Raw genomic sequence first — 15,360 nt, 5'->3', positions numbered from 1 at the left:
CTAAATGCAAATTAGGGGGCCAGCCTGAGAAATACAAGTCACCTTTCCATAGCTGGTATCAGTGCCAGCATGGGGGGTGTGGAACCCAAGTGACAATGTGTGCCCCACTCTGGCGTGCCCCAATCTGTTGTGCACAGGCAGCAGACACACACACACACATATAGATACAGATATATATACACACACAACAGTACTCCCCATGCTGAATGTGAATGAGACAAGGGAGTTCAAACTGCCATCAATAACAGCACTAAGAATGTATATGTCTAAAAAGGGGCTGTTAAATTTACACAGGCAACCCTGGCATATTCTAATTTCTTGAGGCTAGTTTTGTTGCCTGCACAGTTTATTTTGAAGACGTTTTTGTGTGTCACTGATGGAGTTTTGCATGTGTGTCAAACAGGTGATTGTATTCCATCATTTTATTAAGGTAAAACTATTAAGGTAAGCAACTCTGACCTTAATTTTTTGGTAAAATGTTAGAATCTCAACATGCATTAAAAATAAAAACTTGCTTTTAGCCCTAATAGTTACAGGGAGAAAAATGACAACAGTCTTAGAAACTCAGAATAGCCTTTCTTAAAAATATGCCCATTTTTAAATGCTATTACCATTATTTTCTAATGTGTGCAGCTGGTAGTATTTCAGTTAGTAGCCTGTTGCACTCACTAGTAACCTAATCTGTTCCTGCAAAGCACATCCTCATCTTACAAACAGAGAGACTGAGGTCCAGGCAGTAGCCTCAGTTTCCTTATTCTATACTTGGTAGCCATATCCTGTACGTATCCTTCAAACTCGCTAGTAATATCCTGTACTCCTATACAAGAAGGATGTTCTACTCCGGATCTACAGACTGGCACTAATAGGACAATTCATTTATCATTCACCCATGCTTTTTTTCAGTATTTGCACTAATACTGTTGCAGCAAATTTTAGATGGTAAATTTATTTGTGAGACTGCTTTTCTTTACAAATATATGTGAAGATAGGTACAGATTTATATTTTTTAACATCAGCTAATACACGGTGACACTTACAACTCTTACTCAATCCCTGTTTGGAAATAACGCAACAACCTACTCATAGGTTTGCTTTTGATAAGATCATTATTCGAAGTATTTAGCTCCACTCCCTCTGTAGGATTCACTCTGTGCAGCTTTACGCACATCCAGTGGGCAATTGACCCATCCTTTGGCCCATTTGCCCCATGCTTCTGTCTGGATTCCTCCTGTAAATATTTAAAATGTTCAGGTTACACCTCTAACATATATTAATTGCCTGTGACCTCTATAATCTTGGAGGGTCAGATGTCCAAGTAATAATTCATCCCACCTATTTTAAATGCACCTCCTAGATTTGTCTGAATTGCACTCTAGATGTGATCCTTCACATTACACAAGACAAAGCTTTGACTTCGTATTTAAGTTGTAGCTGGCTAAATTTGGTTGAGAAGAACCCATCCTAAATAAAACTGGTTTTGCCATTACCCAGGTGTCTCTGCAAGCCAGGTTTTCATTATAAGGTGTGGGTGTTTTGTCTTTCACATGCTTAGCTCACTCAGGATAATGTGTCTTTGCTCTACTAATTTCTCATATAATTTAATGTGGAAGATGGAGCAATGAGGTTTCTGCAATCCACTTATATTGTGTATTAATTTACAAATTGAGATTTGTAATAAGAAGCTTGCAGTACCTTTATTCTTTTCAAGTTTCCTCCTGTACAGATGAAAATTAAATTTTCTCATTATAAATTTAAAACTTAGATTCTTCTCTTTTTTTTTTTCAGATAAAGTAAATTAGTAACATATCTATTATTGTTATGGTCTTATAAATAGCCAAATTTTCTCACTTTTTGTATTTTGTGTATTTGCAAACATAAAATTGTATGTTTAGAGCTCAGGTCCTTCAACTGAGTCTGGATGTCACTTTAAAACTATGTAACAATTTCTTCATTAGAATATCCCTACTCAATTTTTTTCATAAGTTAGTATGCAAAATGTATGTATGTAAGGTCCAAAATATTTGAAAAACCGTTTAATTTGTGTAACTAATCCAATTGCATTTTATTAAAGTAATCAGCTTCTCCAAACAAAAAATGTATCTGAATTACTATGAATTTTGTAGGCATTTTATAAACAAGGAAAACTACCAGTCCTTATGGAATATAATATTAATTATCTATTGGATGGGGTTTGGCTGCAGGTATTGCAGCAGCAGTGCTAGTAAACTACTAAACAACAATGGTTTAGAACAGGGTTTTTGAAACTTCTGTGACTTGTCGTTAAAGAACCATTGTTTATTAGAAAAGCTACAAGACAAGAAAAGGCTATTTTTCTGTTCAGACACATTCCTGGAAGGAAAGAAATCCTCTTAAAGAACTGAAAAGAACATCAAACTAAAATGAAATAGATTTTTTTTAGTCTTTTAGTAGAACGTACAGATTTATCACTGTAGTGCGTTTTTCAAGAGAGAATTTTTAAAAAAACCTGCCACAATTATGTGTTACAAGAGGGTGAAACCATAAGGGATACAGTCCAGAATTTATATTAAAGACTTTCTCAGGGAACATTATTTTTGGCTAGAAAATAACTATTCCCTCATAAATATATTTTCATTTAAAACAGACTATCCAAATCATATCTTGACTAAGGTTATTTCCATTTGTCATGCTACTTTTTCCCAAAGTAGTAGTAATGCTTACATTTATCTATAATTAATTACTCAAAATGAAATTATAAATATGATATGCACATGAATTCATACTAAAGCTAAAAGGTGTTTCAAAACTATCATCATAAGAAAGGAAAATTTTAAAACACCTGATGATTTAGCTTCCAGATGAAATACTTTCCCTGACATCCAATAAATCCCTCTTATGAAGGAATTCAAATTATTTACTTGTTTCTTACAAAGAGAATCTACATAAAAGCCATATTTATCTCCATATTCATCTTTAATGATAATGAAGTATCTCCAAATTGTATTATTCATTAACAGTACAAAGGGAAGATATTCGCTCTATATTTTCTTATTTTTAGTGAGGAAGAGCACAATGTTAATTCCTCTGTCTTCCACCACATGTATGTACCCATAGTGCTTGTACATTGACTAGCACAACTATTCTTGCTGAAAACACCTAGAATAGTTAGAATCACTGACATCGTCATCTGGACTATAAAGGGAGACAAAGGTCCACAAAAGAGTCAGCAAAAAGGATCATCTCATAAAATAGCAATCTGAGCTCTCAGAACACTTCAAAAGGAAAGACATTTTTTCTGTTAGCCACTTTCAATTACAAACTTTACATGCACAGGACTGTTTCAAAAACAAAAATACCTAACTTCATGACAAAGAAAGCAGTTCAAGTCATCCAGGGTTAGTTTTGCAATCATGTATGTGTTACACATACGTAACAAAAGAGAAGTTCTTCCCCTGCCCTTTCAAGTCAGTTCTTCCAAGTCATTTTCAATGAAACCAGTGGCTTCACACTGGAAAAGATTTACAGCCATTGTATAACTACAATAATACAGTACAAAGCCTGAACTCATAAGCCATCCTGACATGCAAGAAATAGTAGCTCCAGCTCAAGATTACATCGCTGCAATAACCTGACTTCTGAATAAGAGTTTTCTTGCCCTACTGGAGTCTGAACACAGGTAGAGTGTATGTGTGCCAGCCTGCAGTATCACATGAGGATCCAGAGGGATCAGTGAGGGCAGTAGAACTGCAGGACAGCACAGGACAAGATGGGATGAGAAAAATAGAACTACAGCACATGCAAAATGTCACTGATGCCTCACTTGCTAACAAAACTTCAGTTTAGTATATTTTTGCTGAAAAAAATTTCTCTGTAAATTTAACCTTCCAGAAATTATTGAGGGTATACTTCAGGCCATACATACATAAACCAATAACTTACTCTATTATGAAAATATACTGAGCTTTCATACACTGTAAAAGAGCAGATACAGGGTATCTCAGTAGGAGAAATCTATATCCCAGCAGAACTAACTAGCTTCAAAGACTTTTATTTTTACTATTGTTTTGACTCCATTTTTACTATCTTATTGCTATAAAGCGTATTATTCATTTTCTGAAGTCTGAAAAGAGGTTGAAAGCTAATTATTCAATGAAAATAAGAACACATGTGATAAGGAAATACATATAAGCCATTTTGGGACATGAATCAATATATAATGTTAAGCATTGAATTGTATCCTTAAATGGTTTTACAAATCTAAAAATATGTATGTATCAGTTTTCTAAAGAAGACAGTTTAACAGGTGAATTATAATATATATGCATGAGTATTTCAGTTACATCTGTCTACCAATATATATGTCTTTTTTGCTTTTCATTAGACATTTTGGCTTGCTTAGAATCTACTCCTTGAATCTTAACACATGGAGCACCTGCAGTGAAAGACTCAAAAGATAAAAATAAAACCCCACAAAAAAAGCCATCTTGACTTCATATTCAGATCATTAAGGGTGTAGTAACATCAGTTACATCCAGCCTCTTGTACCTCAGCACCTTCATCTTGTAACTCACAGGTTTACTCACATAAGTACCAAAAAGTAACTGAGATACCAGAAACAGACATGAACAAAAATCCCAATTCTCCTTTAATCGTTGGCTACAGTTTCATCTAAATGAAAGGGACTGTCTCCACTGAGATCAGAATTATCTGTCTATGAAGTTCAAACTCCAGAAGTCTGTGAGGATTTTAATTTATATTTTTTAGAAAAAGAAAAAAAACCCACACCGACAAACAAACAAAAAACCCCACAAAAAAAATAAAACCCAAAAAAACAGACTTCTGTTTAGAATCAACAACTTTTCGCCATTCTGAGCTATGTTTAAAAGCATGGTTGATGGCGATAGAAATAGGCACTTCAAGATGGGAAAATACCAAAGAAACAGGGGAATGGCTTGACAGCTACAATTCATAGCATTTTTTTACTAACTCAGTACACCCACAATCACAGCATCAGGAAGGATAGCCCTGCCATCAGTAGGAATCTGAACAGAAGAAAGCAATTTGTATTTAGAGTTCAAAGCAACATTGGGAAGCTCAGTCTTGTGTCCATGGCAGAGCAGGTCCAACCCCTCCTGATGGAGGACAAAGATAGGAAGGGAGGAGTTTTCCAGGAGGTGCAGCAGAGACCTGACAGGAGAAAGGCCAGGACCACAGAAGGCTGAGCTAGGATGTATCAGAGAGGTTTTTGGAAGGTACCTGTGGGTAAGTGGTGATTTGTGAGCCATGAGGTGAGTCAGTGGGAGCAGTGGGGAGCTCTCCTAAAGTGGTCAGACTGTAAAAAAGGCTCACTGAGCATGTCTGGGGAAAGTGAGGATGAAGGAAAAGTGAAAAGGTAGGTTATTAAGAGGCACAAGTCATGTTTAGGCACGGCCTCCAAATTGCAAACCCAGGGCACCCTTCCGCTTAGTGACTAGAAAACTTTGACTACAATTTCTGTGATAAGTGAATCCTGGACATTCATCCACAGAAATATAGACAGCAAAAAAGTTAGCTATAAATAAGAGTTTGGCATCAGAATATAAGAAAATAACTGAAAAAAGTGCTTTTTTTGTCTCCCTTTCAAATGTCAGTGCATATTTGATTTTTGCTGGAGACAAACTACTGTTGATGGTAGATTGATTTTCATTAGCTGTAATGGATTGATAGCTTTACAATGTTTATTCTCAAATGATCTCTGTCATTTGAGATGCCACCTATAGTACAGGAAAGTGTAAGCTTTCCATACTAAAACTAGAATAGTCTTCCTGACTTGCAAAATTTGCTATTGCTACAGAAGACTACCACAGAGAAGAGAGAAGTAGGTAAAAAAAATCATGCTTTACCTGTCCGTACTTTGCAGCTAAATGCAGGGGTGTCCAGTACTGATTATCCACTACATTGAGATCAGCCCCATGATCCACTATCAGAGATGCAACATTCTTGTATCCATTAGCGCAGGCCACGTGCAGCTGCAATATGAAAGTTTCTTAATATTTTAAAGAACTCAGAAAAACCCATGATGGGCTATTGTGTATCTTGGCTGCCCCACAGACCTAACTGGCTAAATCACCATAACAACACATACAAAATATACGTGCAAGAACAACAGACTAGAAAACCACTGCAGAATCTTTTTAATCATTTATTAAAAGAATCTGCCAAAACAAAAAAAGAATGTTAACTTATTGAGAACTAAAACAATCTATTCTCACTAGATACTTTTCATACTATTTCAAGCAAACATCCTTTCAAACACGTGCACAAACTTCATGAGCCCAGGTAGATTCATACATTTCAACAGAGTTTGGCCTAGACATAACTTTCTTTTGTGGCAGTTCAAATATCCCAGATGTAAGCTGACTTTATTTTACTCTAAAATAAATTCATTAATACGTAATCAAACCATGCCCATTGAGTTTGCAGCTCCAAATCAGTCACAAAAAATACTTTCTCAGTTTTGAACCAGAGATTTTATTTCTTTTACTTGTATTACTTCCCTAGATACTTGATTATTTTAAGTGCATTTGTTTTAATGGTTTTGGTTGATTTTTCGTATCGGTAAACTTCAGAGTCAAAGTGGAACAGAGAGTGGGTGGAAAATGAAATAACGGAATGACAGAAATTCAGGTCAGCAGAAAACTCAGGATGTCAAGTAGTACAACTTGCTGCTAAAGCAGGGACAACTTCAAATGTAGCTGTGTTTGCTCATGGCTTGTCATTCTGGGTAGCAAATACAGTATGAGTGATAAAGTACTGAAAACTGTAGTGGGAAGAAGAGGAAAGAAAAAACTTGAAAATACCTTTGTTAATGGCTGATTTGAGAAAACAGACATTAACTTTTTCAATATATTACTATATATATTACTATAAGGCTCTATTTGTGTTTGGCGTTTATATCAGCTATCAATTCCACTACAAATGGTATTTATAGAATGAAACAAAAACAAGATAGATTTTATTTTTTATTTAATTAATACAAATAGCAAGTATGTAAAATAAATACAAAAGCAATATAATACCAAGCGGGACTTGTGAGGAGAGAAGGAGAGAAAGTGATCACAGAGAAAGATATAGTAGGGCAATACAAATTATTTACTCTGGTAATAATCAAATAAAGGAGGAAAATGCAATAAGAAATCCTACATCAGGAAAAAATTGTCATTTACAGGTTTTGGTGGAAATTGTTTATTATGCTTGGTGAGTAACTCTGTTGAGGCACATACTTCACATTATGAGATTGAGCCAGGTTACAGTTTAGCGGTCTTTATTTTCTCATGGTTCTCAGCTATGGTTTCAACCATTCCCTCCACTTTTGGGACTAAGCAGGACAAAATTTGCATTTGGAAATTGGCACAAGATGATTGCTTATCCCTGGTCAGGAGGAGTCAATTGTCAATAGTCAGTAAGAACAGGGCTGAGGAAGATTGCAGAAATGGAGAACTGAGATTATTGGTGGCAACCTGTATCCCCAAACCACATAGCCTAACTACAACATGATTTTTTTCCCCTGGAAGTAATGTTAGCCAAAGAGACCAGAACACCCCTGCCCTGGGGGCAGAACACCAATTCTATATGCTAGAAATGCTCTCATTTCAAATGTACAAAACCTTCAAAATTTCCCCATAATTTGTCATAGCTTCAGGTTTTCTTCTGTTTTAACAGCAGAAAATACTTTTTCTATTCAGGTATCAATTTGACATCTATTTCAGATGTATTTTAGAGTAGTTCAAAAGCTCACAGGACAAAGGAAATATTTTATGACAGAAATGTTTCAAAGCAAAAATTATTACCAGAGAATTTAGCAGAAAAATTAATTTTACCATATATCATCCTGTGTCTGTGTTGCATGTGCACATATGTAGGTGTTAGGAATCTACGAGAATGTGTGCATTGATACATTTAAGGCATCATTTTTTTGCCTGATTCATCTTAACTTACACATGGGCTTAGATATATTCTATCAAGAGAAAACAAATTTCATTTGCTAGTTACAGTTGAGATACTTGTTTTCTCTGTACAGATAGATGTAGAGCAACAAAAAACTATTCCCAGAACCCTCTGATACACTTAAAGCTAGCACAGACTGGCTGACTCCACACCCATGAATAGAGACAGAGTAGTTCAACAAATTCTGGATTTCCCATCAGTTCATCAGACAAAAGTTTCACATAATAGAAATCTCAAACAAAAGCAAAATAATCCACTCTGTAGCTACTTGTTGCAAGACTATGAAAGAAGTTCAAAAAATCAAAGTTCAACATAAAAACTGTTGATGCAAAAAATGTCCCCTTTGTCAACATCCCATCAAGCAAATAACAGAAACATAACTATCCACAATGATTTTGTCCTAGTATTTTGCAGTACTGTTAAACATATTTCAGACATGCATTTCAAGTGTTCCAGCTAACTACAGAAAAGGTTTTATACAGGATAGATAAGTTCATAACTCAGTTTAACTAAACCAATTCAGACTAAAGTAGCCATAAGAGCAAAGGACAATAGGAACAACTTTGTATTTTACTGTGATTTAGCAGCTTAGCTTAATGTATCAGAAAACTGGAGTTCAGCTTAAATGTATCAGAAAACTGGAAGTTAAATTAATGCTTTTGTATGTCAAACTAAAAGCTGTGTGGTTTCTTCTCACCCCTCCCCTGCTTCCTTCTTGTTTTTAAATACAGTTAACTACCTTAGGGTGGCCACCACAAAAGTCACAGCTTTTATATAGACAGAGCCAGTGGCTGGATTCAACAACCTCAACATGAGCTGCAATATGAGGCTGCTCGCCTTTTCAGTTATAGTTTAAACACTCCACAGGTATTAAAATATGGAATTAAATACTAATGATTCAGTGTACTAATTCAGTATCAGGCAATCTAATTCAGCATAAATGCTGAAATAATAATAAGAAAATAATAAGATTAATGTTCAGTAACATGTGTGTTTCTAATTATTTTAGTACATTTTTTGAAAAAAAACCAGAAGAATTTTTAAAAGTTATTCAATAGCTTAACGTTCACAGAATCACAGAATCATAGAATCATTCTACAATTCCATATCTTAATGTTGCTGGTAAATATTTATTGATTGATAATGATATTGAAGATTTTATATGCAAAGGGAACATTCCACAGACATGCTATCTAGGGAAAAATACATTATTTTTAAGATTATTTAATTACATTAATATTAAAATTATTTGAGAGCTGAAGAAGTAGTGATCCTGAAAAAACAAATGGATAGATCTATTAGCAGAAAAAAGTATAATGAAACATGGTGACTACAAATAACATGCAAATTTGGGAGAAGGAATACTTATCCACTAATATTGTGGATGTTTCTTTACATTGCATCAAGATGGGATAGCGTCATGAAACAGTGTTTTAGCCTGGCTCTGCCAGAAAAGAAGAGCAAAAAACAGGACTCACTGAGTGATGTTTCAGGCCCTTTCTTAGAGAGAATGTCAGAGACCACAAGTATCTGCTGCAGTTCTAAACTACAACGCTAATAATATTTTTTGCTAGTAATTTTTGTATTGCATATTCAGTGGCTCAGAGAATGAAAGTTGTCATTATGACACAGATGTTGCACTAGGCTATTTTAAAATCTGTATGATGCAAGGCACTGGTATATTATCTATTTTCAAAAGGCCAGATGAGAACGAAAATCTTGCATAACATCATTTTGCTTCTTAAGAGAGCTGCCTTGCAAATGTGCTCACCAGTATAGAGCTGCGGTACACGCATATTCTCAGGGTGATGATTACATATTCCCACTCACCAGGGTAACTCCTTCATCATTCTTTTGATTCACAGTTCCTCCACTTGATATGAGCTGTCGGACATCTGTAAGCATTGTCATAGGTCTCTGTATCTTCATTTGGCGCAATGAATTCAGCTCTACGCCTGGAAAAAAGAAAAGGTTAAAACCTTCTGCTATTTCATTCTTTAATAAAGAACTGGTATATGCTTTTGTGTTCTGGCTTTGTAAAAGCTTAATCAACATTTAATCAGACTTCAGTATATATTTATAGAACATGTTTATTTATATTTATCAACAAGTTTACTCATATCTTTGTTTATCAGTCATTACTGATGGATTAATTTAATGTCAGTAAGAAACATCAAATAAACAGGCCTGTTCTCCTACTGACTGGCAAGAGAAGTTGTAAGTAAAGCAGTTGTAATATCATTAAATCCACTGGGACTGTGAATGGGAAAAGGATTAAACACTCTAAGGAAACCGCTCAAGCATTTGAGACTTATTTAATGAAAATTATTTTTGGCTGTATTCTTTTAACCCTGTGTGTACATCACAGTGCCCAGACCAGTTCCCTCAAATCTGTCAGCTCAGCTGCTTGAGAGATTGTGAAGTGAAGCAAGTGACATTAAAACTCAACACTTTTTTATCTGCCTGAGTTATTTTTAACTGGGATTAGTTCTCCAGCTGAGCCTAGACCATTGCAAGGCTCCATAAGCCACAAGAAAACGTAGTATGGAAGCAAGAACAAATAGAAGGGAGTGCTTGTGTCAGCATTGCTAGTGAAAGAAACAGTTGTCAAAGTGCAGTTTTAAAAGGAAGATAAGCAAGGCAGTCTATAACCAAAAGGAAGAGTGGCCTCCAGTCTGAAGAGATTTAAAATTAGAAACACAGGATACAACAAAATTGCTAAGTGGTTAAATTAGCAACTGGCTGTGGCTTGATTGGAATATCTAACCAGAATTCAGGGTTGCTTCCTCTGCTCCTAGCCTCACATTGTCACTTATATCCATATATAGAAAATGTAATTTGAGTATAAAAATCTTTCCTCTCTGCCCTGGCCATGACATAACAAAACCCACATGAATAAATGATTTAACTATTCTCTTCCACATTTCTCAGTGAGCTGAAAAGTAACAAAATAATACATTAAGTTAAATCATACTTATTTAACTTAACATTTTATATACAACAATTCTTGCCGATTTTTACATTACTAAAAAAACTGAAGCATGTTTGAGGGTAAAAGCATATTTTAAGTTTCTTAGTTTTAATCTACCCTGGATCTTCTATAAATTGATGTACCATATGTAGTGCAAAAAAGAATCACTTTCTTTCTCTTTGCTACTATACATGCTGCTTTATGTTCTGAATCTTACTTGCCTGCAGCGCTTTGAAAAATATCCAGTGTGAGCACTGAGTTGCTGGTCACATTTACTTATTCTCATATTTTCACACCTGTCACCTACATGATACTAAATGATGCCAAATGTAAAACACAAACCTAAACCTAAGCTGGAGAAAATGAGATGTTATTGTATCTGGATTAAAACCTGTGATCTTTCACATAAATGTAATTCAAACAAATACATGTATACATATATATATATATATACACACACAGAATACTGATAGCTTCAAGTAGATAACCATGCAAAACCAAAATGTGCTAGCATCCTGTTGCTAGACTACAACGGACATTGTATCTCCTATCAACATATTCATTTTGTCAGAACTGAAGTTCTCATGCCTACCTCACATTTCACAGTAATAATTTAAAAGTACCTGATGACATTTACACATTACTGATGTCACATGATATCAATTAAATCTCTCTCTCTTTCCCCCCCCCCCCCCCCCCCCTTTATTTTCTGTTTCTGGCTATCTCCTGCTTTTGTACACTAGTAGGATTTTGTACACTAGTAGTTTTAACATTCTTGTCCCAGAGATGGAACTCTCTCAAATGCACACAAAACACTATGTGGTGTGAAGGGCTACATACACCTAAAATCTGGCTTTTGCAGCGCTGACTTCACTTTTTAAACGTTTCACAGACAGACTGAGCAGCTGAAATGAAACTTCACTGGTCATGATAAAGTTCTTTATAATATTGTCAAGTAAGAAAGATAAAAGTTTTAAAATATATGTATTATTTTTACCTGATGAAGGCAGCCATTTTTAAGTAGAATCATAGAATCATCAAACCATTTAGGTTGGAAAACACATTTAAGATCATCAATTCCAACCATTAACCCAGGACTGCCAAGTCCATCACTAAACCATGTCCCTAAGCACCATATCTACATGTCTTTCAAATATGTTCCAGGGATGGGGACTCAACCATTTCCTTGGGCACCCTGTTCCAATGCTTGACAACCCTTTCAGTGAAGAAATTGCTCCTAATATCCAATCTAAACCTTCCCTGGCACAATTTGAGGACATTTCCTCTTGTCCTACCATTTGTTATCTGGGAGAAGAGACCGACCACCACCTGCCTACAACCTCCTTTCAGGTAGTTCTAGAGAGCAATAAGATCCCCCTGGAGTCTCCTCTTCTCAGACTAAACAACTCCAGTTCCCTCAGCTGCTCCTCACAGGACTTGTGTCCCAGACCCTTCACCAGCTCCGTTGCCCTTCTCTGGACACGCTCCAGCACCTCAGTGTCCCTCTTGCAGTGAGGGGCCCAAACCTGAACACAGCATTCGAGGTGCAGCCTCACCAGTGCTGAGTGCAGGGGGACAATCACTGCCCTGGCCCTGCTGGCCCCACCATTTCTGATACAAGCCAGGATGCTGTTGGCTGCCTTGGCCACCTGGGCACACTGCTGGCTCATCTTCAGCTGACTGTCAACCAGCACCCCCAGATCCTTTCCACCAGGCAGCTTTCCAGACATTCTTCCCCAAGCCCAGTAGCACTGCATGGGGTAGTTGTGATCCAAGTGCAGTACCTGGCAATTCTCACTGTTGAACTTCACACAATTGGCCTCAGCCCATCAATCCAGCCTTTCCAGATTCCTCTGCAGAGCCTTCCTGCCCTCAAGCAGATCAACACTCCCTTCCAGCTTGGTGTCATCTGCAAACTTACTGAGGGTGCACTCAATCAATCCCCTTGTCCAGATCATCAGTAAAGATACTAAAGAGAACTGGTGCCAATACTGAGCCCTGTGGAACACCACTTGTGACCAGCTGCCAACTGGATGTAACTCTTTACCAGCACTCTTTGGGCCCAGCCAACCTGAGACCTATTTACACAATGTAGAGTACACCCATTCAAGGCATGAGCAGCCAGTTCCTCCAGGAGAGTGCTGTGGGAGACAGTGTTAAAGGCTTTACTAAGGTCCAGGTAGACAACATCCACAGCCTTTCCCTCCTCCACTACATGGGTCGTCTTGGAGGTGACAAAGGCGATCAGGTCAGTAAAGCAGGACCCGACTTTCATAAACCCATGCTGGCTGGGCCTGATCCCCTGGTTGTCCTGCACATGTCATGTGATGGTGCTCAGGATGACCTGCTCCATAACTTTTCCCAGCACCAAGGTCAGACTGATAGGCCTGTACATTCCTGGTTTCTCCTTCCTGCCCTTCTTGTAGATGGGCATCACACTGGCTAACCTCCAGTCTTCTGGGACCTCCCCAGTCAGCCAGGGTTGTTGATAAATGATGGAGAGTGGCTTGGCAAGTTCTTCCACCAGCTCCCTCAGTACCCTCGGGTGGATCCCACCCGGCTCCATAGACTTGTATGTGTCCAAGTGGAGCAGCAGGTCACTGACTGTCTCCAGTTGGACTATGGAGAATTCATTCTGCTGTACTACTGACACAAGTACTACTGACAGAACTGACGTTAATTTTTTATTCCTTTTGATCTTCCCAGTAAACAATTAGAACAAGTTTTGTTTTTCAAGGAGAGAGGCAACAGGAGGAAATTAATGTACTGCCCTCTTTTCTGTATGGATATTATCTCAAACACTCACTAATGAAAAATAAGTTCACAATCCCCAAAGTGGGAGTACCAGTTTCTAGCTTTCCCCAGGTAGAAGAAAAAAAAACAAACCAAAAATAAAAACAAAAACAAAACAAACCTGAGAATGAAACAATTATTATCAGGTTGTTTGGTTCATCATGTTTCATGTAAATTACAGGCTGAGGGCAGAGGCCAGCTGAGTCCACTCAGCCTTTTCCAGCAATTTACTACTGACTTACACTCAGCATGATTAGAGAATTAACTTATCAGTATATTTACTAACAGTTAAATATTGATTCTTACACCTTGTAAACTGCATTTTACAGAACCTTGGTGTGTCCTGTCAGGGGCTGCAAAAAAACTGATTGTTGAAAGATTAACTTTGCTCATGCTGAAGGAGAAATGAAGAAAAGAGTTCATCTGCATCAATTGCTATGTACATTCTATCAGAAATGTAATTAGACCCATCAGCTCAGACAAAAAGCATAAACAGTGGTACATAGCAACAAAAGGCACAGTCTCTGTGAATCTCAAGACAGCCTTACTGGCTTCAAACTAACAGTTGTATAAATGAATGATACACATTTCATTAAACAAATAGCAGTAAACAGCCTGGCAAGTGAGCTATCACAGTGACATTAGTTCCATAGCCTTTATTTGTTAAATATCCAAAGGAGTCTTGAAAATGCTAAAGAAACAACAGAAGCAACAGAGATGCCCTTCCTCTGCCTTTATAGAAAATAGAATGAAAACATGAAAAAAAATAATCTAAATTGCAATCTTAGAATTGCAGGCTTTTGAATTCCAAGACCTTGGGAACTGTTAGGCTTAAGAGTGAAGGCTTCTCTGGCAGGGAGCTGGGAAGCAGACTTACCAAGCATGCACATGTATCATTCTCTGAGTCTCAAACAAGGAGACCTGGTCAGTAACTGCCTTCCCTTAATCAAGTCTGTAATTCTGGAGAGTCCGCTCTCCCTCCCCAGGGCGTGATACTTTTCATGACTTTAGACAGAACAACAATATGTTACTCATACAGTAAGTAACTCTTGCTGCCTGAATCAAAGAATGACCTTCATGTTGCTTTTCAAAGGGGAAATGTGGTTTAGATATTCAGCTCAAATGGGACAACAGCCAGCATGAATAAATAGAGGAAGAAAACCAAACTGGCATGTACTATGGGAATGGATTCACATTTCAAAAGACGGAAAGTCAAAAAGAAAGGCATAGGATGGAAAATACTCTCCAAATACCCTGTAAAATCAGAACAAGAGCTACACACTCACAAAACGGTTAAAACAGTAGTGACCCTGCAGGGCACAGCATTTGTGGATGGCTATCGGTGCTGATGACAGACAGGAGCATAACCTAGAAGCTACAAAATGTATTACTTCTCACTGCTTCAGAAAAAACACCTGACAAGGTCATTTCATGTGCTTTGGCTGTCTCACCTTCTCTGGCATAGGGTTATAGAACTGACAACCCAAAGGAATGCAAAAGCCTCAGATAAAGAGGGAAAGTAACTTTTGGGAAGTTGCAGTGGTAAAGAAATACATGGCAAACATACCTGAAAATTGCTATAAAAAGTATTTTCCTCATAAATGTCCAGTACTAAGTCTCTCCATCTGTGA

At 37.2% G+C, this 15,360-nt stretch overlaps 1 protein-coding gene across 3 annotated transcripts in view; it reads right to left on the bottom strand.

The window, feature by feature from the left end:
• MYO16 (myosin XVI) overlaps window positions 1-15,360 on the bottom strand; it is a 412,244-nt gene that overhangs the window by 216,317 nt on the left and 180,567 nt on the right. For all 3 annotated transcript variants that reach the window (XM_055702545.1, XM_055702542.1, XM_055702544.1), the window contains exons 6-7: window positions 9,796-9,920; window positions 5,862-5,987 (exon numbers count right to left, since the gene is read on the bottom strand). In XM_055702545.1, coding sequence (XP_055558520.1) covers window positions 5,862-5,987; window positions 9,796-9,920 — 251 coding nt within the window. The remainder of the gene's footprint in view (window positions 1-5,861; window positions 5,988-9,795; window positions 9,921-15,360) is intronic.

The sequence above is a fragment of the Falco cherrug genome, chromosome 2, assembly GCF_023634085.1.
Source record: "Falco cherrug isolate bFalChe1 chromosome 2, bFalChe1.pri, whole genome shotgun sequence".
Classification (NCBI taxonomy): Eukaryota; Metazoa; Chordata; class Aves; order Falconiformes; family Falconidae; genus Falco; species Falco cherrug.
Note: the sequence above shows the minus strand (reverse complement) of the source record. Positions and strands in the feature narration are given on the sequence as shown.